This window comes from Juglans regia, chromosome 3, assembly GCF_001411555.2.
Source record: "Juglans regia cultivar Chandler chromosome 3, Walnut 2.0, whole genome shotgun sequence".
Lineage (NCBI taxonomy): Eukaryota > Viridiplantae > Streptophyta > Magnoliopsida > Fagales > Juglandaceae > Juglans > Juglans regia.
In genome coordinates this window covers 794958-822158 of record NC_049903.1, presented here as the reverse complement: position 1 = coordinate 822158, position 27201 = coordinate 794958, and the positions used below count along the sequence as shown (strand labels likewise).

Here is a 27201-nt window from a genome sequence, read left to right as displayed (position 1 = left end):
CACTGCAACAAGATCATCCCCACTCTCAATGTAACAGTCTTCAATGCACATATTGTTGCTCGAGTCTGCAAATTGGATGTTAATGCTTAAGATAAGTTTCTTGTGCCCTTTTGCTTTAAAAGGATTGGCAGTCCACTGCATTAGAAATATAAGAGAATGAGGAAACAAGTAAGGTACTTGGATCGATACCATCAGTATTTGGTGCGTTGAGAGGAACTAAGATTGTCATGCCTTTGATAACAACATTAATGAAACAAATAGATAAATAGATAGCACATCTGAAGTATAACATATGAAAGTAGCAGGTTAGAAAACAAATCAATACTCTCTATTTTATATGAGATTACATCAAAGTAGCATATCAAAGTATAACATATCAAACTAGCAGGTCAAACAACAAAATACAAACATATGAAAATCGTATGAGATTACAGAGAAAGCAAAGTGAGATGACATTAGCCCCCAAAATTTGTGGCATTGCAAACAAGTCAAGCCTGCATCAGAAAATAATCCATAATCAAACTTCTAACTTAGGAATCGGAAGAAAGCATACGAATATGAAAGAAAATGCAAGCATATCTAGAAAACTCCCCTTGCTTTAAGCACTGCCATGGACAAGATTGTAATGCTTTGTCACCTGCATATTGCCCAGTGGGAAATCTCAATCTCCTATACCAACTCCTGAGCAATTGCAAAGGGTTGATTTGCCTCAACGTGCTTGATTCGTTCATTTGTCACGGAAAAAAATGAACGAATCAATAAGACTGAAAGAAGGCGCCAATGGATTTGCCGAATGAGCAAAGAGACCATTTTTTCTACTCATAGATTTAGGCTTGAAGTCGAAGAGAGGGGGGCGGCGTGAAAAGTTAGAAGTTTGAGAAAAAAAAAAAAACTAAGGGGCAGCGTGGTTAGGTTTAGGATTTTTTGAATTTTAGGTTTAAAAGTATTAATGCGACTTTATTTATCTAAGCTACCAATTCATACTTAACACCTCTTTTTCCAAGGGTTACAAATTTATGCACTGAAATGACCACTTGAACCTTTTATTGCACGCAAGTATCCACGTGATAAAAAATCAATCTCCCGAAAAATACTACTTAAAAATAAAGGATTGTTCCTAACCACACCTTTATATGAATGTATGCAATTACTTAAAAAATCTATATGGGGCTGTGCACGCAGTAAAACATGGACCTGCTAAACAGTTGACTACATCAAACAAATTGGTAACAATTAAATACATGTAAAAGATGCTCGTCTGGTGTACAATGCCCGCAAAGTTGCTCCCCATTAACTACACTAACCCTTTACATGGAAGATTTGGAAAGAAATTGTACAATTTTCCATTATGTCACAATACATAAAATGACCTTGGAAACGTACAATATCACGTAGGAAGGCAAGTTCCTTGCTTTGCGTAAAAAATCCGGGGTCTCCATTACCAATTAGAAAGAGACATGTACAACATTGATTCTGCAAACAATCATACCAATTCAATCATTAGGAGTTTAAACAATGAAGAAAAAAAAATAAAATAAAAGATCACCAAGGATTAGAACTCAGCTCCAGACTCTGTTAATTCATACATACAAAATCGAAAAAAAAACACGAAATATGAACAACAACCCCCCCCCCCCCACAAAAAAAAAAATCTATCATATTCTTGCCACCACTTACCATTATCATCACGAAACAATCGTGACATTAGCTCCCCTACCATTCAGCCATGCATCCCCCATCCCAATTTCATTGGGTATTACATCCACCAACAGGTGGTTGCTATATATGCATCACTTCACTAGGAGAAGAAGCCTAAGTTCAGGCTGTTCCTCATAACATAACATTCCACTTCACTAATTTCCAAGATCTTTATAGGTAAAACGAAATGCAGACCTGGAACGTCACAGCAAGTTGAAATTGTTGGCTACCTAATATTCCAAGGCCTTCCTCTTTTCACCTGATAATGTCTCTGGCTAAAAGGAGCTCTAGGGTACCGGAACCACTGAATATTGGTAAACTAGAATATGAGATTTTAGGTGCACGTGAGACCATACCAAGAGCTTGTTTTCCCTGGCAGACATCAAAAAACAAGAGTGCTGTATTATGTATCTTTAATAAAGAAGTTTCAATCTCAGGTTCCGAGTCCTCCAGATTGTCCTTGTTACTGTTTCTAGGATAATCATTGTTGCTTCCACATACTGGTCATTAAATGCTCCAACAAATAGCATTCCTCTATCGCAACTGCCTAGCAACAAGTTGTGCTCTCTGGCTCAACATCTTCACAATCATCAGCTCCTAAAGGATTTTCTCCCATGCCCCTTTCAAGTTAGAGAAGCACAATGCCAACATAATCAACATTCACTTTCCACGATCATACTTGACTACTTGTCAAATACAGCTACATATTACAGACTTGTGCTGGATTTAAATTACTCCATGGCCTTTGCAACGTTGCAAGCTCCCACAGGATTATACCAAAGCTGTAAACATCTGATTTTTCATTTGATGCAGGCTCGTCACGAAGAACTTCTGGCGCCATCCACTCAGGCTAGTGACACAGGACAACCATAGTTGCATGTCATATATTATAAGTATATGGCTCATGCAACTTAAAATAATAATCAGCTAAAAGTATGGTTGTCAAGTTCAATAGAACTTACAATACCAGCGGCTGATTTTGATTAGGACTGTTCATCCGGGCCGGGTTTTTTCCCGGCCCGGTCCGGAACCCGGAAAACTGGGTTCCGGTTCCGGGTTTCGGCCCGGATCAAACTCGGGCCGAAACCCGGGTTTGAAAACCCGGACCAACCCGGTCCGGATACGGGTTTGAAACTTTAACCCGGTACCCGGATCTTTATTTTTTTTATGAAAACCGGTATCAAAACGACGCCGTTTTGATACCGGTTATATTCATCTTCTTCCCCCCCCCCCCTGCGTCTCTCTCGCTCTCTCGTTACGCTGCGAAAACCCTAAGCCCCTTGAGCCCGTGACCCCGTGACCGTCCACCGCTCGTCCTCGCCGCATCTCGGTCGCTGCATCTCGGTCACCGTCGACCTTTCCCTCTCTCTCTCGGTCACTGCATCTCGGTCCCGCTTGTTTGGGTACTCTTTCTCTCTCTCTCTCTCTCTCTGTATAACTATGATTATGTGCGTGAGGAATGGATGGGGTAATCACTTGGTTGAGTAGAGTACTGGGTTTGGTTTTAATTGTTAGGGGAATATCCAACTTGATTTTATTTGTTGGGTTTGGTTGTTCTAACTTGTGTAACTATGATTATGTTGCATTGTTTATATAGTTATTAATAGCTTATGAACAACCAAAGCTATATTTTTGGATGTGTATTTGGATGTAAGCAAATCTCCTATACCAAGTATAGGAACGTGGAGGTGCCCACAATGCGTGTGCACTCGGTTATTAGAGCATATTTTTAGGAATTTTAGGCAAAGATCAGTGGAAGTCCTTGACAAAAAAACATATGATGCATGTGCACTCGGTTGTATTATTTTTATCTTTCAATCATGCAAACATGAGGACATTACTCTTTTTCATTTATTTTTAGAGTTCAGAAGACAAACAATCCCAAAGAGAGGAGAAAAATTGTAGAGATGTTCAGATTTCAGAATTAGAAGCATGTTGAAATCAGAATCAGATTTCAGAATTACTCTTTTTGTTTGCTGTTTTGTTTAAAATATGTATTTCCTGAAATTTGGGGAAGTTCTTTGTGCTTTGGGAATATGGAATTTGGGTTCATCCTATCATTACTTTTTCAACAATTCAAGAATGAGTAGAGGGAGTTTTCTGAACTCACATATATGGTTGTTCATAATTCCAAAACCATTTTTACACATTAACTGTTTCTTGGAATCTTACCATTATGAAGGATGTTCAAAGAGACAAAACCATTATTTTTCACAATAAACTTAAGGGATGTTGTTGAACCAAAACAATACAACATAAAAAATTAAAATACCTTGAGGAATAGTTCTGAGTTGTCAATTATATAGGAAAGAGCAAGAATCATTTTTTCCCTTTGACAAGTACACTCAGTTTCTCAATTTTTACAAAGAAGATATAAGCCATTGTATAGCTTGATTAGATTTTTAAGGTGAATGTATGCCATGATCAAGAAAACAAGGTACGCGATGTTAGAAAATAGACTTGGGAAGATAATGAGAATAATTTTAACATAAGACTAGATGCAAGTACTGTTATGCCACAACATGATACTTTTCATTCCCCGAATGGTAAAACAAAACTGAATACACAAGAATGGCAATAGTATCCATCTATGACAGTCAAATTACCCAAAATTGCTTTATGTTTCTTCAACCGAAATTGCTTAAATTCTGCAAATTGATTATTAGTGTTTGATTATTTATTATATTGTGTTTGGTGGTTTTTATTACTCAATAACAGATGGAAGAAGATTCTGTGAGTTGTAATGTCGGTACAACCCAAGGGGTTGGTGGTGACTCCTCGTCTATTCCAGTGGATGTAGAGGAGCATGTGAGTATTCCAACCCTTTCATCCACATATACACAACAACCTACCCATTCCAATGATTCCATCCCACCTTTACCCAAGCAATCAAAAAAAACACCTAGTAACCAATCGGTGGTTTGGGAACACTTTACTAAAGTGCAACCTCTTGACCATAATAACCCAAAAGCTCAGTATAATTATTGCACTAAGCTATACAGTTGCCACTACAAGAATGGCACTTCATCTATGTTACACCACCTCCAGAATGCATGTAAAACTTCCCCTCTTAGATTTAAAGGAGTTGGAAAAAGTCAGTCATCTGGTGTTAAGAGGGATGGAGAGGGAAGAGTGTGTAGCCCACAAAGTCTAGTGAAGTATGATGCAGAAAAACTTAGGATTTCAACTGCTAAGTTTTTTATTAGGTGTGAATTGCCTTTTAGGCTTGTGGAGAACGAAGGGTTTGTCGAGTATGTGGCTGATTTAGAGTCTCGATTTACTTTGCCATCCCGAATCACTTTAAAAAGGGATTGTATTAAGCTGTATAACGAAGAGAAGATACAGCTAAAAAAATTGTTGGATGGTCAAAGAATCTCTCTAACCACCGATACCTGGACATCGGTGCAAAATATGAACTACATGTGTATTACTGCACATTTTATTGATTGCAACTGGAAATTGCACAAAAAAATATTAAAGTTTTGTCAAATTCACAACCATAGGGGCGAAACTATTGGGAGGATGTTAGACTTGGGGTTGCATGATTGGGAGATTAATAAGATATTGACTATCACAGTTGATAACGCCTCTTCTAATGATGTTGCTGTTGATTATATTAGGAGGAGAATAAAGGATAGTGATTGTACCATATTGGGTGGTGAGTTTCTTCACATGCGGTGTGCTGCCCATATATTGAATTTGATTGTTATGGACGGCTTGAGAAAAGTTTATGAGTTTGTAACAAGAATTAGAGATGCCGTTAGATATGTGAAGTCTTCACCGTCGAGGTTTGCCAAGTTCAAGGCTTGTGTGGTAAAGGAAAATATTAGTGGGAGGATGATTTGCTTGGATGTTCCTACTAGATGGAACTCCACATATTTGATGTTGAGTACCGCTGAAAAACACAAACAAGCCTTTGAACACTATTATATGTGTGTGGATAGTGAATTCGTGAACCCCACTGTTGATGATTGGAGAAAAGCACATATTTTTGTAGAGTTGCTGAAAGTATTTTATGATGTTACATTGAACATTTCTGGTTCTTTGTATGTGACGGCTAATGTATACTTCCAAGAACTCTGCACAATTGAAGATACATTAAATGATATGTGCAATAGTCATGATATTATCACTAGCACCATGGGCATAAATATGAAAAGTAAGTATGAAAAATATTGGGGTAGCACAGATAGATTCAACTTGATGATATATGTTGCTTTTGTGCTTGATCCACGATATAAAATGATAGCACTGAAGTTTTGGTTGAATCAGTGCAAAGGGGATGAGTTGGCGGATAGGATAGAGGCTAAGGTTAAACTCTTGTTAAGGCGCTTGATTGAGCAATATAACAAATTTCGTGTGGATAGTGGGGGGAGTTCTAATGTGGTTCAAGGGAGGCCAAGCACTACTTCTACTTCTACTACTATGTCGACTAAATTTGATATCAGGTTAGAGAAATTTCTTTTGGAGCAAGGGTTTATGGAGTTTAGATCAGAACTAGATCGGTATTTGTCGGAGGGGTGTGCACAGAAATCACCCAGTTTTGATATTTTGGATTGGTAGAGAGTTAATGCCACCAATTATCCTGTCCTTGCTGAGGTAGCACGTGATGTGTTATCCACTCCCATTTCCACTGTTGCCTCGGAGTCCGCATTTAGTACTGGAGGACGCATCTTGGATCCTTTTAGGAGCTCATTGTCTCCAGAGACCGTCGAAGCCCTCATTTGCACTCAAAATTGGTTAAGGACCAAACCTGTCGACATCCAGGAGTTGGAAGAATACGTACAGTCGATGGATCTTGAAGGTAAGTTTGAAACTTGAAATATTTTTTTAATATCTATTTATCTCGATTTATTATCTATCTAACTCATTGTTAATATTTTTTTAGATGATTCTGTAGCTTCATCTTCAACAGAGGCTGCAGTGAGTCTCTCTTCTCATTCATGTTAAAAAAATTCAAGAGTAAGTGTTTTCTTCTTGCATAATCTTACTTTCTTAAATGATTTAAGATGTATTTTGAAACCACTTCTTTATATGACTAGTTACTCTTCTATACTTTCTTGGGAGAGGATTTCAGAAATGCAACCTTAAAGGGATAAACCCATGCAGAGTAAGCAACCAGTTTATCTCCATAAATGTCTCCCAGCTCCTACATATATTTGAAACCCCAGTTTATTTAAATTAGCAATATACTCATCATGTATGTGCAAGATGCATGGCGCAGAACCATACTTCTTCCCTAATATAGCTCTAAAAAAATTCTGGGCCTCCTTGTTTTCTTGCAGATGGGTGTTGTTGTGGGTTTGGGCTTGGAGGGGCTTGTCATGATAATTTGATGAATTTAATGAAAAGAGGAATTCTCCATTCAGATTTGTGTGATCAATGTAAAGTGGCTTTGCTGAAATATGGAAATATATGTTTATTTCAACACAATGACTCTGGTGAAGGAAATTGTTGAAAATTGTATTGCCTACGTTGATAGTTATCTAACTGTTAAATCTCATTATTTATTGGCAAGAAATGAGTGTTTATCATCCTTGTTTACTTTTAGTTCTATTATTTCTGATTTTTATGTATTAGAGTTTAATTAAAGTAATGTATGTGTTTTTATTTTACATGTATTTGTGTAAAAAAAAAAAACCGGGTTCAACCCGGAATCCGGAATCCGGGTTTTGAAAAACCCGGATTTATCCGGGTTCCGGCCCGGGTCTAACCCGGGTAAACCCGGTCCGGGTTCCGGCCCGGGTTTGAAACCCGGGTCCCGGGCCGGGTATACCCGGGTTCCCGGGTTGGAACCCGGATGAACAGGCCTAATTTTGATGACAGAAATGTGTTTGCCTTTAGTCGGGAAAGACCAAAATCGCAAACCTATCCAAACAAATCATACAATGTGAGGCAAAAGTAAAAGCAATCAACAAATATAAAAACAAAAACTTCTCTAGAAACTCTGGTTTTACTACTACCTTTACCGTGTACTTTTTTTCAACTAGAAGATTGGGAGATTTTAAATCCCGATGAACAGTTGGAGGATGGGGTTTATGAAGATAATTCATTCCCTTTGCCTGTATTAAACAATGGCATATCATGTAGCTCGGATATTTCAGGACATCATTTAGATGTGACAACAAACTGCTGGCGATCATGACCTTAATGAGAAAACAGAAGAATAAATAAAATTGAGAACAACAAATGCGAACCTTTGAATACATACCACATCAAAAGCCATGTTGGATATTTCAGGACATCATTTAGATGTGACAACAAACTGCTGGCGATCATGACCTTAATGAGAAAACAGAAGAATAAATAAAATTGAGAACAACAAATGCGAACCTTTGAATACATACCACATCAAAAGCCATGTTCAACCTACGCCTCTCATCCAACATCTCTCTAGCGCCAGGCTTATGCAAAAGTCTATACAAACTACCTCTGCACTTTAAAGCCAATATTTTAGTTCATCGAATAATCCATACCTTTTAACCAAACTTTCAGTTGCCTATTTTGTTTCCCCTTATCTCCTATTTTTTTCTTTTTCTGGCAGGGTGGGGTGCGGGTATGATTCTAGGAAGAGTGCTTAAGAAAACAAAACCCTTATAAATATTCTGTGACTATGGATAAGTTTGGGGGCCGAGTGACTGCACCCATGAAAAGAACAATATTCGGATGCCGTAGGCGTTTCAATATTGCGACCTAACAAACAAAAGAAGCAAATCCATATCTCAAATCAAGTTTAATGAATCCACAAAGTGCGATTAGCTTATAAAATATTAGAGAAAGAGAAATGTTTTAGCCACAAAAAGATCTTACAAAAGTAAACATACATACTGACGTGTTTTAATGAAGTATATTAAATTGTAAAGCTATTTTTATTGTAAGGTAGATCTAACGTATCATATGAAATCATATCAGTTTGTGAATTTACTTTTGAGGGATTTCTTTGTGGCTATAGGACTTCTCCTAGAGCAAACCTATTCAAATTCCTCGCCAGTACATACCTCCCTCAAAAATTCTTTGTAGTGTTCAGCATGAAAGTCTTGTTCCATGAGGTTCTTCATAGCAACATCCTGGATAGAATTTGATGTAACGTATAAAACATAATTGGATAATAACTAACAATAACACAAGACACAAAATGGATAAAATTTCAAATATAAGCTTAAAATGGAACTTCAACAAAACATGCTGAAAGCAGAGTCTGTGTAAAAATTAAAATCACAAGCATTAACAAACTGAAAAGGATGTTCAAGATGCAAAAGAAGACGTAATGTTCACCGTCAAAACAACTTAGAAGAATGCACAGCATCGGGACAACCAATATATATGGTGAAGTACTATTAACAGCTCAAGAAGTTAGTAACTTATGGCAGACCATATGCCTTAATGGAATAACTATCCATCTAAACAAGACAGTTCTTTTTCTTTTTCTTTTTTTGATAAGTACATCTGAACATGGCATAGTGCAGATCGTTATTAGCCTAGTGACAGAATTTTCACAGCCAATAACAGTAGACATCATGTTCTTCACCTTAATTATTATCTCCATTAATAACAAACAAATCGTAGAACTTTCATGATCCTTTCGGCTCTATTGAATAGCTATACACATCCTGAAGCTTTCACCTCTATATACCCATTGTGGATTGGACCGTCTCCAATCAGTTCACTGGAAAATTGACTTTCTTGCTTGCTCTATTTATATTATTGAGTTTTCTTAGTTCAATTAGTACTTTTTCATCGTTTAACGAAGGATTTTAGACCGAAAACAACCAACACGAGACCACGGAATAGGGATTTATAGAAGAGAGGGAAATAAAAGTCATACCCATTTCATAGACCATGTAACTACTTCGAAATATCTCCACTTAATTTACAAAAATGAATCAACTTTAAAATAAGCATTCACATAATCTCACAACTATTACCTTCAATCTTTTTGTCTCGCCATAGTCATGATCTTTTAGTCCCACCTTCAATCTTCACTTTTAGGAGTTACAAGATAAACTCATATATTTGAATGGAGTAGTGATAGGCTTACAACCTATCAAATCAAGAATCAAAATCAAAATCAAATTATTTTATTACATAGTTGTTATACAATAATATCAAAATAAAGGAAAAGATCGATAATGCACAAAATAATATTAATAGTGGATCGTGAATTGTGCAACCGTCGCGTAATCACTTTAAAAAAATGAATAAAATATAGGATCCATATGAAAACATTTAATTTTTTAATAGTGGATCAACTCTTTTTCAAAGCGATTACGTGACGTTTACGCACTTCATAATTGTATGTATAAATTACTTATATTCGTTGTCAATTTATTCAACCATTTTTTGTTTGTGTTCATGTTCAACATCAAAATTGACGTTAGAATCATAGTTATTCATGAAGGGAATAAAATATCTCAAGCTTAAAGATCGGGCCTAGCCCACCTAAAGGCAACTTCTAGGAGACAAGAGAGAGAGAAGGGGGACAATGAGAAAAATGATGTCAGAAGAAAAGCCAATAAAATATAAGAGGGGAATGAAAACAGCGAAAAGGGAAGGCGACTAATCATCACCACTCCATAGGGGCACTCGGAAAGAGGAGTTAGATTAAAGAAAACGGTTAGACGATTTCTAGGGACTTATTTGACTTCAGTTTCTTCAACCTTAGGAGAGGGGCTCCCGAGATGAGATTTTCATAAGAAAAATAGAGTTATAATCTCCATTATATAGAGAGTATGAGAAATTGTAAACAAACATATTATAATAGACTCTCCCCTCCCCAAACTTCCATAGACGTAGACTCAGTGCCAAATTATATAAATTTGTGTGTTCACCTCTATTTTACATTCTCAGTATTTATTTTCCATTCATTAACATGGACGTTCACACAACCGCTCTGGACCATGCCAGGGGCTCCAGACTACACCGATCGAGGGCAAATTGTCATAGTGAGCCAACAATGACTTTTTCTCCTATTCCAAACTGTTGTGCGATTTTTGTCATTATCAAATCATAATATAGGTTAAACTTTAACTTTGAATTTTACCTTGACATGAATTTAACATTATTGTTCAATAACTTGTGTTACAACTTATTATAGTTGAGGTTTTTTTTTGTAAATAATGACTATTACAATTATGTTTTATAACAATTTCGTCTAATTAGAATAAAATTCTTAAAAAATTCGGAAAAAAATGTCGGATCTTTATCATTTTTCTTCCAACAAATTCTAATTGGATCAGAGCAAAGTTGGACTTTCGAAATTTATATACACGCCCAATATTAAATTCGTTTATTGGCCCATAAGGCGGCCAGGCCCATCCACCGAATCTACGGGAAGCACAACTCTAGGCCTCTAGCCACGCATCGTCCAAAAAAAGAAAAGAAAAAAACAGAAAGTCGACATAAACAGAGCGGTCAAATTATAGGAGGGAAAAGAAAGACGACAGGGGCAGTGATAAGGCGGCAAAAGCGGCATACTCTTAAAAAAATTTCTCAGCTCTTTACACTCGCTTACACATCCCCAGCTCTCTCCCCATCTCCTAAGTTCTCTTCCCTGATGTGGGCTTCATACGAATCTCACTTTCTAACGTGCAGCAAGCTAAACACTTGACAGGTACGCTTATCGTTCGAAAATCACACCCTATTAATTATTAATTGAGCTGTAAATCTCATCGGTTAATTGATTTTGTTGAGAATATAAACATTTTAGGAATCTCGAAGCTTTGGCTTATTGATTTAACATATCGAACGCCGTGTGTCTAAAAATTCAAGTGCGCATATTTTCATTCAATTACATTGCATCGATTATTGATCAGACTTAAATATCATTCAACATGACGTGGTGTTTAAGTGGATATCTTGTTCTTTTATCTTCTTTCACTGATATTTGTTTTGGATATGATCTTGTAATCCTGCTCGTGGTTTATTAGTCTGGTTTCAATTGTTTCCAGTGGCCATTTGTGATAATTCAAATCGCGGAAATCATGTGTTGATTCACTTGCCGGTGATTTCTTAGATCTAGACATCTATGGATTTTTAAACGGTGTATTTCCAACCAAACAGGATTAGTAGTAAATACACGTGATTGACCTAGTGAATCTCAGTAAGCAACATCGCCCTTTCCGTGAGGGAAATAGAAGAGTCGGAGCCTTCCGTATCCATTATTGGGGAGAAGAAAATGAACAAGTGCAGTATTCGGTTGAGTTTAGTTTTTTAAGGAATTTCATTAGATTCGGCTTTTTTACGTCAGAAGGGAAGACATAACCTAAAGTGACGGTCGTTTCGTAAATTCAGATACTGGGACGCTGATTTTTTATGCATCTTTCAATCGCTAATCTGTGCGGTAAATCTATTTATAAGGTCTGAAGCATAACTTCGGTTGGAATGTGTCTTCGTCAATTGTCCAAGTATAAATTTATTATCTCGATTGGGTGTGATCATGGACTGGAGCCTGGAGGGATTGCACATACATTTTAAACTTTAAAAAAAAAAAAAAATGTAGGGTTCGTAGAATGGGAGTTATTGGACCAAATTGTAACTCACATAATTTTTTTAATGCAAGCACCGAATTATTCCTCAATTCGAGTTGCTTGTGTCTCCAGTCTTCAACTGCATTGGATTATGCCAGAGGTAACTTTACTCTTGACAGCGTATGGTTTTTGGCTATGTATATCAGCTTTACCCGCTTTGTTTTTCGCTTCTTTCTTGTTAACTCGGTGTACCAGAATAGTGAATGTTACGAGGTGAAGAGGTCGTAAGTGATGAAGCATTTGCACCAAACCTGCTTGGAGAACATGTGCATGGGATGACTTGCTTGTTGCCCAAAACCGGATATAACAATTATTCAGGCTCACTGTATTTCTCGATCGTCATCATCATTATCTGATTAAGAGGTGAGTAAGACTATCAACCAAATCAGCTGTTCATAAATACTTCAAGTTAGGTTCATTAAAACACCGGTTTAAGCTCTTTCTTTAACTGATTAAGATACTTATTTAAGCCCGTTCTTTGAGTTCAAGTTTAAAGCTTGACCCGTTGTATTTGGTTTATTGTTGACGAATTCTGTTTCGCTTTGCTGATCAAAAGTTTGGGACCACTGCAACTAGAAGTTATTCAAGGGGGCTGTTGTCGGAAAAGCTACACACACCACATCTGGCCTCGAGATCACTAAGACAGATTTGTAAGATTATACTAGGACATGGCATGGGGCTGGTCCGTCGGCAAAAAACAATTCGTAAGTAGTTTGACCGGTATCTTTCTTAGCATTTCTTTACGGGAACTAGTTAGATATGCACGCATTTATGTACAGATAGTCGTTCTATCGTCATGCTCTTCTCCAGTGCCCTTGCACCCTCTTCCAACTTGCATTAGTCGTCCAACTCACATTCCGAGTGTTTTTGTAGGAGAAAAAAGTTCCTGTTTAGTACACAATATGACACGTTTGCTGATTCTAGAAGAATGGCTCAAGATTGAGGTAATTACAAGCTTGTTAATCACTAATTGATACGTGGCCCACCTCATCATGAGATCATACAACTTTTCTGGGTATTCACTGTTTTCCATAAACCAAGTCAAAATTGTTCGATTCTGAGCCACTAAATTCTCCCGTGTTGCTCTCTAGAGGTGCTCGATTTCTGGAACTGATATCAGCCATGTATCTACTTACCATCTGTCTTACCTTTTGTCGTGGTCAACCTGCTAGCCGGAAGGTGCAGCCTGGCCATTAGAGGACGGGGTGCCCGTGTTTTTTGGTCAAATCCTCTCACACAAACATATCCTGCAACCATTTTCAGTAACTTTTGAGCAAACAGTGTCGTGCTTTGCTGGTGAGAAGTTATCATGTCAACATAATATGATGAACTCGTCCCTTAGAACTAAGTTCAAATGGAACTTTAGGCAGTAGGAAACACTATATGCCATCATAAGCTGAGACTCCAGTGTGTTATGTGATGGTGCTTGTTATCGAGCTTACGCTTTACTCATTAGGAGAGCATAGTTCTATATTAGATGTCTAGCATTTTCTAAAGCTGGGAGGATGAGAATGGCTATGTACCTACATCTTTTTTGTTTGACAGCATGACTGGAGTTCCTTTTATCCTTCGCTAAATTCTTAAGTGCTTGAGATCTTACCTTAGACATATGTACATACATATTTATTGGGGGTGGGGATGTCCGGCAAACCTAAGCTTTGACTTGTACTAGTGCAGGCTCTTTGATATATAGTCATTGATCAAATGCACACTTTGGTATTATGTACAAGTAAGTTTACCATCATATTCATTCTCATATATTTGCTCGTAGATGCGTGCATATCTAACTCGTTCCCGTAAGATCAGAAACAAACGTCTTGGCTCCTGCACAGACTCGGTCGACGGTAGTAGTTAAGGAGATCCCGACGTCAATCGCGAGGAGTAAAGGTGATTTTCTCGTAAGCAAAGGCAAGATAGTTTCGGCTCAGGCCCGAGACTATGTAATGGAGTCGATATTAGCACAGACGCTTCCACCAATGGCACAGAAAGAGTCGATAGGCACAATGGAAGCTTCGGGTGAGCTTATGTTGGTCCACCATGTTCTAGAAAGGGAGGCAGGAGAAATTGTCGAGGCTGTTGAGGGACAATATGAGGTTCTGACCTCTATGGTCATCCATATGAGGGAGGTAGGGGAAAATGTCGAGGCTGCTGAGGGACAAAATGAGATTCTGACCTCTATGGTGGAAAGGGGTAATTGTTTAGAAGGAAGTAGGCAGGTTGAGTTTGAACGGTCTGAAATGGAAGAGCTGGATGAGCAAGATAGGATGGCCTCGAATCCAGAACTTGAAGTAGCTGTTTATGAGGAGGAGATGGATAGTTTATCTCCGTTACGGATGACTCCTCTTCAGATTGTGTCGGAGGAAACCTCAGATTGGGTTTTTAAACATGTGGAGAAAATTCAAAGCTGTGTGGGTCTCTTTTATGAGGGTTATGAAGAACAATTGAGGGCACTTTTAGTTGCTATTGAAGCTGTCCGCTTTTTTGTTCTTGTTAATGGGCAGCCTTGTGGGTATTTTTCGAGTTCTAGAGGTTTGAGGCAGGAGAATCCCTTATCTCCCTTCTTATTTGACATTGTTATGGAAGCCTTGAGTCGAATGGTGGAGGTAGTGGTAGGAGCAGGATTAATCTTGGGATTTTCTGTGGGAACTAATTCTAGTGGCCCCTCTACTATATCACACTTGCTTTTCGCTGATGATACCCTCATTTTTTGTGAGGCAGTTGGGGAACAAATTCAAATTTTGAGGGTTGTCCTGCTATGTTTTCAAGCCATCTCGGGATTAAAAGTGAACTTAAGCAAATCGAAATTGGTACCGGTGGGAGAGTTTCATAATATTCATCACTTGGCTGAATTTCTAGGGTGTAAAGTTGCATTTCTGCCTATAAAATATTTGGAACTACTGCTAGAGGCATCTTTTAAGGCTAAACACATTTGGGACAGGGTGATCGAGAAGATAGAGAGGAAGTTGGCAGCTTGGAAAAGGACTTATTTATCTAAAGGGGGTAGGATTACTCTTATAAAGAGTACTCTATCTAATATCCCTACTTACTTTCTATCTTTATTCCCTTTACCAATTGGTGTGGCCAACCGTATTTAAAAATTGTATAGAGATTTTCTATGGGGAGGCTTGGGAGAGGAGACCAAAACTCCCTTAGTGAGTTGGAAAAAAATCTGTTGTCCGATTGCTGATGGAGGTCTGGGTATTCATAGTCTATGTAATTTTAATAAGGCGTTGTTGGGAAAGTGGCTATGGAGATATAATGGGGAAGAGGAAGCATTGTGGAGGGGGGTGATTGATCGCAAGTATGGTAGTGATTGGGGAGGATGGTGTACCATGGAGAGCAGGGATTCGTATGGAGTGAGTCTATGGAAGTTTATTAGGAAAGGTTGGGGTCGCTTACTGAAACAAGTTAACTTCTCAGTTGGTGATGGTTCAAAAATCAGATTTTGATCTGATGTTTGGTGCGGGGATATTGAATTGTCTCGAGCATTTCCGGTTGTTTTTAGGTTGGCGACTAATAAGCAAGCTTTAGTTTTCGAGGTGATGGTATTTTCCAATGGAGTGGTGCTTTGGGATGTAGGCTTCTCCAGATCTGTCCAGGATTGGGAAGTAGAGGAGGTTACTGATTTTTTTAGACAGTTGTATTCAGTGGAGATAAGAAGACAGGGCAGGGACCAACTATGTTGGAGTCAAATAGCCTCTAAAAAATTTACAGTTTGGTCATTTTATAAGGTGATACTAAATCAGCACCATATTGGCTTTCCTTGGAAGAGGATTTGGAAGGCTCATGTTTCATCAAGGGTGGCTTTTTTTGTATGGACAGCAGCAATAGGGAATATTCAGACTATAGATAACTTGAGGAAGCGCGGAATAATTGTTGTGGATTTGTGCTTTATGTGCAAGAAAGAAGCGGAATCAGTGAACCACCTACTACTTCATTGTGAAATGGCTAAAGTGCTATGGGATGGTGTGTTTGGAAGGGTTGGGTTGTGCTGGATTATGCCAGAAGCAGTGGTCGATTTCCTAACATGCTGGACCAACTTTCAAATGCATACTTGTTCCCAAGTGGCAGCTGCATGGAAAATGATGCCTTTGTGTATTATGTGGTGTATTTGGTTGGAGAGAAATGAGAGGTGCTTTAATGATCAGGAACGCAATAGAGATGCATTTTGGAAGTTTTTTATAAGCATTCTACTTAGCTGGTTCTCTGCTATTGTACTGAAGGGTGGGGCTGTAAACAAGTTCTTGTCTTTGTTTTTCTAAATTTTAGAATGTACTAGGTGTTTCTTGTGTATACTTCCTGTGTACTCGAGCTTTGCCTATTACATTGTGCTTAATAAAGTTTTTATTTATAAAAAAAAAATATTTGCTCAATCTGGTGTGAGTACCGTCTGAGCCAAAGATTTCAGTTCAATTGGTAGCATGTAGAGAGGATATGAAGGCCTTGGGTTTTCTTGACTTATTTACAATAATTAAAGTTTATTGAATGAGGTTGAATTAAATTGCATACCTCTCCAAAAGCAGTGTTGAATACCTTCTGTTGACAAACCTAGTAGACGAGGAACATATCTCGAGTTCCGTTAGTTGATCAATCATATTTAATTAAAACCCATCTCTTTTATAATCTTTACCTTTAAATATGGTTGGTATGGAGGTTCCAAAGTACACAGTTCTCCTTCGCAGGTTCCATATCCAATCTCTAGGAACATCAATTGGGTTAAGGCTTGAATTATGGTCCGCAAATACCTGCATAAAAATAGTATTAAACAATGGTACCACCTGAAATGGATATACATGCCTTAAAAATGCAGAGAGAAAGAGCATGATCCAAGTTGGGACGCATTTGACCTCATTAACTTGAAAGTAGGTGCCATTGAGTGGAAAGCTCCCCCTCATTGCTGTTCGACATGGTATCTGTTCATGATTTGTTTTAATTATCAGTTAGCTTATGATTTTCTTTGTTTCTACCACTTTTATAATTCATATTATAATTGCACTTTTATAGATATTTATGGATGTATTTGGGTTTTCATAGTAATAGTCATATCCTCACCAAAAGCGTCCCTCGGACTGTCTGGGAATTTGCTTCCCGTATACTGTTGCACGAGAAGCATTCTGTGTCGTCACACAATCTGCCATATTCTTGGGAGCTGCACCTTTTTTCAGGTGCTTGGATGGAATTTGCTGTCTCACCTGAGGTAAATTCCATGCATTTGGTGGAAATGGTGAGAAACTGGGGCAAACATGCCTTCAGGTTATTGCTTATCCTACCATGTAGTGTAGATGTAGCATAGCCTTAAGGCATGGAAAAAAGTTTATTATGGCAGGTCTACTTCTTGTCTGCTTACCTGGTGTCCATATAGCAAGAAGGTATGAGCACGGGTCATCAGGTTCTCGTTTATCTAACTGTGATTGAAGCGAAAGCAACTAATCAGAAAATAACTCGCACATACAAAGTGAATACTATTCATTTAAGTAGATGATGGAATAACTAACCCCTTCCAGAAGAGGGTGTGAATCTGGAAGTTCGTAGCTGCATCAGGGAGAAAACCAATCAGTATCAATTGCAAGGGTTTCGAAACACTCCATACCATTAATAACAAAGATAGACAAGCTTAGACATTCTTTGGCATTGGATCCACTTATCTTAGGTATTTTCATGTAATATTTGTATAAAGGAGGAAACATTGGTATCTACGATTTACAAGGTAACCAATCACAGAACTTTGGTTGTAGTTTCATGAATTTGTTTTTTTGGTAGGGTAAGCATTTATGTTTCCTCTCGCTTACTTATACCATTTGCCATCCATTCCAATACTCTTATATAAAATCTTGAATGAATGAGTTTGAAAGATCTCTTGGTTAGTTTGAGATGAGGGAGTGCCAACTTACACTTGGTGCTCTGTTCGCAATCGACTCACATTCTTAAGCTTGGGCATTGGAATTGATGCTGCTTCTGGAGTTAGAGCAACTAATGCATTTGACATTTCAACTTCTTGTAGTTCCATGCTATTTTGCATATAATTCTGTAAGTTCTGAGTGAACTCTTCAATGTTCAGTTTGATTATAGGAATTCCATTGGGATCCTCATAGAAAGTGTCCTCAATGTCGTTTTCTGCTTGTGTGCATTCTGGCTCTGGTGTTGCCGGCTCTTCAATAATAGGTTCACAATTAGTGACTCCAGATTTTCCTTCTGATTGGTTGGCCGCTTGAGGGAAAGGTAGAGCCAGCTGATCAATGATCACATCAGGGTTTTCAGCTGGTCTGTATACAGCTGCCGTCACTATACTTTTCTCCTCTGGCCCTGGCAGGGCAAGCCTTGCACTGCATCCAACATGGTTAATGATTGATCAAGACTTGCTGAGTGTGCAGGTCATGTGATGGGGATGATATAGGTATGCAGAATTGGATTTCTGGTGTTCTCTAGTGCATACACTTCAAAAGGCTGCCAAGAGAGATGATGATTACCTGTACGATGGGGTACATTGTCTATTATATATACCTAATCCCTGAACTCATTCTTGTACCAACCACCTTCCATTTCTCTTTTGATATCTACAATTATTTGAAGCTCTTGAATGATTGTTTGGGCATCAATATTTTTTATTATGAGATTTTGTTAGGCTGAGCATGTGAAGAGGGTCCTAGACAGTGGTGGATACATGAAAGTGGATTCCCTCTTTATTGTAACTATAAATGTAAATAGTATCGAAGTATGGATGCAAGATAAAGGAACCGATTAAAGCAGACCTTGCAAATGCACTTGCAAAGTGTCTGCACTCTCCCCTCATTGGGCATGAATTGCAATTTGGTTTGCTTTTTGTACAGAAGACCTGCATGATTTCAAAGAATATTGTCCAGTTCACCTTTATCTTTTGATAGGTCATCGAAGGGAACAAATTTACTTCAAGTATAAAATTCATACAACAGACCTTTCCAAATGTAATCATCTGGTAATGAAGTTCATACCTATTTGAAGAAATTGTAAAGAATCAGTCAATAAGTGGTAACTTTAATCAATATATGAAATTGTTACCATCTCAGCTAGAAATACAAAGACATGCATTTGAAAAGTGTTGAAGTGGAAGAAATCTTTACAATGTTCTTTGGTCGAGCTTGCACAATCGGGGCCAGAGATATTTTTGAATGGATTCTAACACCGGGTACCTATACAATAAATTGAGCTTTTCTCTAAGTGGATATGTTTTTATTACTATTATGCAGGCTGAATTTTACTCACAGTTCTAGGAGATGCAACTGAAGTGACTCAGGCAGTGGCTGAAGCGGCACCCATCCAAGTCTTACAGCTATACGTCCGACATTTGTGTCCACCTGTAAAAGTTAATGATATCCTGTGAATTCTGGAGATCCTCTCTGTTTTTCTCCACTTTTTTGCTAGTTGGAAATCTATACCGTCATTTTGCTTTCATTTTGAACTTACTGGGAAAGCAAGATGGTGAAGTGTTAAAAGCCGCACACACTCCACACTTTTCAACCCCAATCCCCTTATGCTTAGTAGATATTCTCTGCATGAATGAGTAAAGATTGACTTATATATATTGCGTATTTCTTTTTCCCAAAAAAAAAAGGCTGCAGAAGTAGTAAATTATTCGTATTCAGTATGTAGCATATGGCAGCAATGCAAGAACACCATACTGATAATAGTATTTGTTAGTGTTGTTTAGTAGGATAAGTGTTTTTCCTGTTAATGAATTGAAGTGGATTATTTGTGGGCTTACTTTACTTGGTCAGGTGGAACATCTCTCAACCATTCAAGATCAATGCTCCCATGTTCCCTAACAAGACGGTTAAGGAAATCCTGCACAAATTTCTCAGTCAAAGTGATTTGATCTGAATTCTTCTCTGTCGTGAGTACATTGACATGCAAAAACTCTTTTTCGTGGAACTCTTACCTGGATACGCCCTGCAAGCACATTGTTCATCCCTCGTTCTTTGATGGCGTCGGCAATCTCGTGAACGCCTGCAGATCTTACAGCTTCCCAGTCCAGTGAGTCCATTGTGTTTGCTGTTCTCTCTCTTTTCTTTCCATCCGCTTCCACCTGTTTTCTAAGACTGTCCCAGTTAAACTCATCTTTTTTCTCCTTTTGAGCTTTTTTACTCTTTGCTTTTACAGTAGCAGTTTTCATCTCACTCATCTCATTACTGAATAGATTACCACAAGCATTCAGATCCGAAACAGATGTCTTCTGTGTACCATCCAAGATTTCTTCAGAAAGATTTGGCAAGTCTTGCTGTATTTCAGTGTTTTGCCCCTGAGCTAGTGGTCCAACAATTTTAGGGTCCCCAAGAGCCGGGCTTTGAGATGAAATGATCACATTTTCATCTCCTTCAACATTGTTGCATGATTCACTCGGAGATCTTGGGGCCTTTTCAACATTCACGACCAGCTCAGTTTGAAAAGCAGCTTGAGTTGAAGATTCTATTGTTTGTGCACTTTTTTCTTTGATACTGTTTTCATCTTTATTATTGGAAACGCCAGAAAATTGTGTTTCTTCTCTGAAGATCTCAGAGTACTGAACTTCCAGTATTCTTGAGGTGGGGGTTGGATGCAAATGATAACTACTGGAAGGGTCCATGGATGCTCCTAAGAAGCTTTGAGGATCATTTAATTTGACCGCATTTTGTCTATGGTTTTCATGATTCATACCTTTGAATTGGTAACATTCATCCTTCGAGTTCTCAATGGATGATGCATTTCTACTTCCATTTATTTCGTTTAGCATTGTAGATCCAGCCATCTGTCCAAGATCCGCAATAGTAGCAGAGCCATCTGAACCATTGGGCTCAGAGCTATTTAACATATGGTCTGCTTCTGAGTTGCTCTCTAGGCATGATCCAATTTTTTCAGCAGTTTGAACATCTGAAGAGTTTTGAGATGAAAAGACAGAATTTTGAGATGAAACTGGATCCCCTATACTGCCTCCAGGGGAGTCATTGCTGTTGACAACTTCTTTTTCTTCACTACTTTCGGGGTCATAGAGCGTCATGGAACTCTGGTCACAAGCTGTTTTCCATTGTATGCTGTCTTCTGTATCCAGTAAGCACACTTCTGGTTCGCTGACTATGAAGCTCACCCCCTCTTCGTAGCATGCTTCATGGTTGCTCTTTGAATTGAGTGGGAAGCGTGCAGCGAGTGACATGAATGCAGAACTGCAAGAGATTGAAGCAATTGGGTAAAGGGATTTGTGATTTGCACTTTCTCTAATTAATATTTCCTTATTTATATTGGGGCAATAGTTTACCTAGAAAGATGGTCAGAGACATTCTGAGTAAGAAAAACTCCAATAACCGAGTCCACAACTGAGCCTTTCCATTGTGAGAAACGTCTATCTCCTGTAGTTACATTTGTAAGTTAATGTTATGTTCACGCAATAAAATAACAATCTGGCAAAGTTATATAAAGTTGAGACTTTCAATGGGTAAAAAGAGAGGAAAGCTTTATATGAGGAGACTGTTATCAAAGTTTCTTAGGCATTGCAACAATCATTTTTTTGGTAAGTACTTGAGACCATTATTCTTGAGTAGGTTCCCTTGGATTTTCTTATGGGTGAAGCAGTGTTTCAGTTTTTAGGGATATAGTTCGTGTCAGTATTGTTATATCTTTCAAGTGTAATGAAAAGTATATGGAGGGCCATTCCTTTTCATTGAGGCTTCTATGCACTAGATTATTTTGTATAACATCAAGGTTTGGAACAAAAATTAGTTGTCCTAAATTTAATATCAGCATCTGTTTCTTCCCTTGTTCACAGTTACTACGTTATATTGGCTGAAGAAAAACTCATCACATATATTGAAGTTGATTTATCATACCTATAAAAAAAAAAAAAAAAGAAGTTGATTTATCAAGACTAAAGATGCTCTACTTCTTTTTGCCGTTGAATTTTTCCTCTCAAGAGAGCTTGGACACTGATTTTTGGGGGGGTTCAGTTTACAGTTAACTGCTTGGTAGTAAATCAAAGGTTTTAGGGGCACTCTTGAATTCTTAGAAAATGACATTTCTTTAGGAAAAAGGATGCCGGTTGTGGTGTTGCCCAACTGGTGCATGAGGTGTGGTGGGTGGACTGGCTGCTTAAGGACTGTGTCATAGTAGGATGATTTTAAGATGATAATTATCATGCAACAGAACTAATAACATGCAACTTGTACATTCTTAAATAGAGATAAGTCCTTAGAAAGAATTTGTGATTAATGTTGGAATATTGGTACCTTGTACAAGATGCATGCGTGCTATAAAAGAGTCTGCACGTCCACGGAATACTCTCCGTTCTTCTTCCCACCATTTTGCCTTTCCTTCATCCGTACCATCAATCCCTTCACTGTTTATGTTCCCCATCAAAAGCGTCCAAACTCTATTAGTCTCTTCATCAAGGTCAACTTTAGGCCGTGGACGCCGTTTCTTTATAGGAGCAAACCAACCTTCATAGGGTACAACTGTACCATCTCTTTTGTAGAGGACGAGTGCACTGTGATCTTGGTATTGCATATTGACTGCATTATGCTGTTGTACAAGTTTTCTGCTTTCCCTGTCGATGCTCAGATTTTTAAATTGCTCGACCCTTGCATCAATAGAAATATTCTGCTTCCATGTTACTTCATGAGAAGCACCTGCATCAAGTGGCCTGTATAAATTAGACACAACTGCTTGGCAGACTTTGTGGGTTCCTTAAGAAAGTATGTTATTGCGTAATCTGAAGTGAAATGAGTTTATAGTTGAAGTACCTAATGGATCTGAAGAGGATGGGTGGCAATTATATAAGACAAGCTTGTTGTCCAGTTGCATTTCATTCATACTGGAAGTTGCTGAAATAACCAGAGAGTTTCTCTTCTTGCTTCGCTTCCTTCTTGCCGGTGTTGCACTCATCTTTTCAACCAGGTTGTCAATGGATGTATGAGGTTTGTGTGGATTCTCAACTGTTTTCCCATCACCATCCCCTAGAGGTTGTTTGGTGAGGTGAGTTATGCACTCTGAAACTTTGGTAAGGGCAGTCAGGTTGCGAACCCGAGTAGGGCGGCCTCTAGACCTTTTTCTTGTTGATCTCTCTGTCTGAATGAAAGCCAGGAAATGCTGAAAACTTTGCTGATTACCTATTCCTTCTTCAACACTGGGGGAAACTGTACCCACCTCAAACTGAGGACAAGAAGCCCAAGTGTTGCCTTTGGTTGAGCAATGATATACTTCAGCTTCACGGTGGAGACAGGTTGCCGGCCTCACATCTTTAGTGGCAGTCACACAAGACGATGAACAAGATGTAGCAGAATTCTGACCCTTTTCAGTTCTCTTTTTCTTGTAAATATTTGGAAAATGCATCCAATTCATGATCTGGTATGCGTCTAAAGTGTTAAAGTGAGCCTCGACTAGATTTGGCACGCTGGCATCATCAAATTTGGCAGCATGAGAATAGCTTCTCTTGGATTGCCTAGCTTGTTCTTCCTTGGACAAAATCACAATGTGTTCCTGTCCATCATGAGCAAGCGGTTGGCATTCCCTTTCTTTATAGCTATCCTTTTGGGAATTGGCATTCAACTCGGCCTGCGGGGGACTAGTCTGTGTAGGAAGTGAAGTGCTTGGGGCTTGCCTTTCAGGCAGCGATATGTATTCTTTCAGCATTTGATCCATGGAACAAGTGAGGTCATAGGCAATTCCAGCTTCTGTGCGTTCTACCATCACTTCAATCCCTTCACTGATCTGTACAGGTGATCTTAATTGAACTCCTTCATTGCAATAGCCTTTGGCCTGTAGTTCTGAATCTAAATTAATAGAACATTTGAATGTAGAGCTTTCATCTCGTGATTGTTCAATGTCAAATTTCAAAGCCCTTCTGCATGACTTTCTGGCAGGCTCAAGTGTCTTCAGATCAGTAGATTCTCCAGTTAGTTCTGCTGGAGTTGTAGAGTGTTCGCTGAGTCCTTTTCTTCGTACATACTTTCTCTTGCCTGTTGTTGCTTTTGGGGTCACTGGCTTTGGAGTTCTTTTCGGTTTTCCTTCTGTGATCACCTTGGGCCGGTGCTTTTTTCGCCTTGGTTTCTCCTGTGGCGTTTTACTCGGGTCAATACCATGGCTGCCTCCCTTGTCAGGATTGTGATCCTCCTTAAATGGAGTGGAAATGGCAGCAACTGATGAATCTGTGACAGGCTTTAAGAGTTCTTTATTGTGTTGGAACTCATTGGTGCCAACTCTTGCTGTGACAATATCATTCTTCAGCTTCTCTCTTTCCTCAACTTTTGTTCCATCTGCACATAAATTTTGTTCTTCGGAAATCAGTTTGTTCTGTACTCTCATGTCCTTCTCCGGTGTTATGGGTGCAAACTTCGAAATCTTATTACACGAATTTGCATTAGACATTGTCTCTGGTGGCAAATTGAGATCATAGTACTGCCTATGAGTATGAACTTCATCTGTAGTGTGGAATAGGTTCATATTCACATGGTTAATCGGGAAAAAAGAAGAAGCAAATAGTAACTTGCATTGTTAAGGTATGCACAATATGGTCCTCCCCACTAACGAAATTGTGGGACAGATATGGCTTTCAACAGATATTTCTCCTTAATTTGTCTACCAAGTAATCAAAACTGAAGTCTGCAGGTAATGACACATTTGGGGGATGCACATAATGTGCAATTCCCCCGGGGAACTAGTTTTTTTTTTTTCTTTTTCAAGTGCCTATTTTAGATCAAACTCTGTCATCCGTTTTTGCCTTTTTGCAGGATTTCACAACCGGTTGGGTAAATTCTTAATGATGTTTCATATCAAACTGCCATTTGGCAGTCGTTTGTCTAAAATGTTCCCAACTATTCTAGTTCTCTAATATATTTATTTTCTGCAGTATGGAAACCATGATTGACATCTCTCCTCATGGTGATTGTGTGTGAAATGGTTGCCAGAGGCTTGAAAGTACAGATCCAATACTAAAAGCAAAATTAGCTACACACTTACAGTGAGGCTCTTTCGGCATGCAGTTGACATTACTCCACAGGTAAGCTTCACCGTTACATTCATTCTGACAACTTGTAGCACGCATTAAAGAGCTGGTTGCCACATCATCATTTTGCAGGTGTGCCACAGTACCGGAGGCCGCCGAAGCGGCATCTGCGAGGGCCAAGAGATGGCCGAAAGGTATGTAATTCCATCTGTCCATGTGGGACTCTTCTTCGCACGTTTCTTCGTTCCAATTGTTAATACTAGTCCTGTTGAATTCACTGCAGTTGGGTGAATTGCAACATGCAACTAACCTACCTGTTTGAGAGCCTTCTGTAAAACTAGAAAATGTCTCTGATCCCAACCAAGTTGCTCTCTCAATCTGGTTTCCTTGTCCATCTGTGTAGATCGGTGTGGGTCTAGGTAGATGGGGCTTAACTGGGGTTGTTGGAATCCAAGAACCCTGAACTTGTAATCCATCTTCATCCGGTTTTCTCGCATCCATTCCTTGTCTTCAGAAGTACAAAGCTTGAAACTTTAACTCTTGTTTCTCTATCCTTTGTCTTCTACCCTTTATAAGCAACAACTTTCCCAGGTTGCTCATCGGAAAAGCCTTCCCATCACTGCTAAATTCCGTGGTGATTTGAAGCTAATTCTTGAGCCCCATTACGTGGGATTTTCCTGCCGGAGAGTAAAGAGAGGACTGTGAGATTAAAAGTCAAAATTATGAAACTGCATACATAAAAGAGCAGGCAGAGAATAACAGATAACAGTGTTCGAGCTAAAACGGCTCATGATGAGTGAAACCCAGGTTCCGGAGTCCTATGAAATCGCATCTAAGCACCTATTCAGATTTCTCGGACACTCGTGTAGGTAGATTGGAACTTGGGCTTATTGGTAAAATCAGAAAAACGAAAAAAATAGCAACAGAGTTCATCCTCCTAAAACTTTCTCAGAAGCCAATCTCCATGGCATTAGCATGAATTAAAACGAATAATTTTCAGGCCTCAGAGTTACCGGAGAAATGAGTCGATACCGGAGATCTGTTGGAGTCGCTTGGAGACAAGAAGTCTTGAGAGTAGGAAATGAAAGCAGACCCAAAGAGCTAGAGGAATTTATATTTTTAGAACTCGTCAAACGGATAACATTCCTTCCCGGTAAAATTACGAAATATACACGTGCGAATGCGAATATAAAATTAAAACGTGCGAACTTAAGTTTTTATTAAAATATTTTATAAAAATATATACGTATGAATGTAAATATAAAAATAAATTTTAAATAATAATTATTATAAATATTGATATAATTTTTAATAAAATTATGAAATAATATATATTATAAAAATTTAATTTTATATAAAATTTATTTTAATTTTATTAACATATAATAATATTATATTTAATTTTTCCTACACAAATCTTAATTTATCTCATATCATTTCGAAAAATGTTATTATATCATTTCGGAAAATCTATTGGGGGCAAAATAGTTTAATTACGTCGGCCCAGTAGGAATGGCGTGTGAAGCATCGAAGCAGGACCTAAACACGTGAGCCAACTGAAATTCAAAGAGGCTAAAATTTTTTTCTATTAAATATGAATATATTTGTTGATTTATTCGAAGTTTTCGTAGCCTTTGGATGCCCAACATATGATTAAAATATGAATAATTATGGAACAGATCGTGAACACGTGTTTCGTTGAAATTCATTCCGTACTCGTGTCGTGCATATATTATGTAAAAGATATAAATTTATATGATGAGAGATACACGTCGTGTTTATGTTGCAATTATCGGCGTACGGGACTAGTATGCCGATTCTTGTAACTTGGTAGGAATAATTTCCTTACTCTTTATTGAGAAATATTTTTATCGCAAAATAATTATATAAAAAATAAATTTATAAAATTATTTTTATTATAAAATAGATTTAATATATGACATAAATATTATCAATTTGTTAATTTATTTTTATAAAATTTATTTGACTGTAACACGATTTATATAAATAAATTTAAATTCAAATTTTATTAAAGAA

General features: G+C 38.2%; 2 protein-coding genes and 2 long non-coding RNA genes across 9 annotated transcripts; 3 read left to right on the top strand and 1 right to left on the bottom strand.

The window, feature by feature from the left end:
* The first annotated feature begins 11146 nt into the window (after positions 1–11146).
* LOC108984781 lies at positions 11147–25534 on the top strand. Of its 2 annotated transcripts, none has more exons than XR_004801167.1 (4): positions 11147–11308; positions 25069–25218; positions 25297–25358; positions 25448–25534. It is a non-coding gene; the product is annotated as an uncharacterized LOC108984781 (long non-coding RNA). The 2 variants fall into 2 exon arrangements; XR_001995080.2 differs by lacking the exon at positions 11147–11308 and adding an exon at positions 21349–21417.
* LOC118347959 lies at positions 12155–19517 on the top strand. Its single transcript, XR_004801168.1, has 3 exons — positions 12155–12587; positions 12781–12928; positions 19448–19517. It is a non-coding gene; the product is annotated as an uncharacterized LOC118347959 (long non-coding RNA).
* LOC108984779 (transcriptional activator DEMETER-like) lies at positions 13011–26264 on the bottom strand. Of its 5 annotated transcripts, none has more exons than XM_018956827.2 (20): positions 26178–26264; positions 25179–25841; positions 22964–24640; positions 22451–22849; positions 21487–21577; positions 20137–21394; positions 19963–20042; positions 19665–19749; positions 19464–19555; positions 19322–19390; positions 19156–19192; positions 18974–19056; positions 18116–18547; positions 17720–17756; positions 17572–17629; positions 17277–17416; positions 17072–17137; positions 16855–16969; positions 16734–16772; positions 13011–13471 (listed from the first exon to the last, which is right to left on the bottom strand). In XM_018956827.2, the coding sequence occupies exons 2-20, from the start codon at positions 25663–25665 to the stop codon at positions 13353–13355; spliced, it is 5364 nt and encodes a 1787-aa protein (XP_018812372.1). In that variant the 5' UTR covers positions 25666–25841; positions 26178–26264; the 3' UTR covers positions 13011–13352. The 5 variants fall into 5 exon arrangements, with proteins under 5 accessions (XP_018812372.1, XP_018812377.1, XP_018812373.1 ...); XM_018956832.2 differs by having other exon boundaries at positions 22964–24475; XM_018956828.2 differs by having other exon boundaries at positions 26197–26239.
* Positions 13478–16520, top strand: LOC108984780. The gene is made up of 2 exons (XM_018956834.2): positions 13478–13953; positions 14031–16520. The coding sequence occupies exons 1-2, from the start codon at positions 13929–13931 to the stop codon at positions 15317–15319; spliced, it is 1314 nt and encodes a 437-aa protein (XP_018812379.1). The 5' UTR covers positions 13478–13928; the 3' UTR covers positions 15320–16520.
* Positions 26265–27201: the final 937 nt, after the last annotated feature.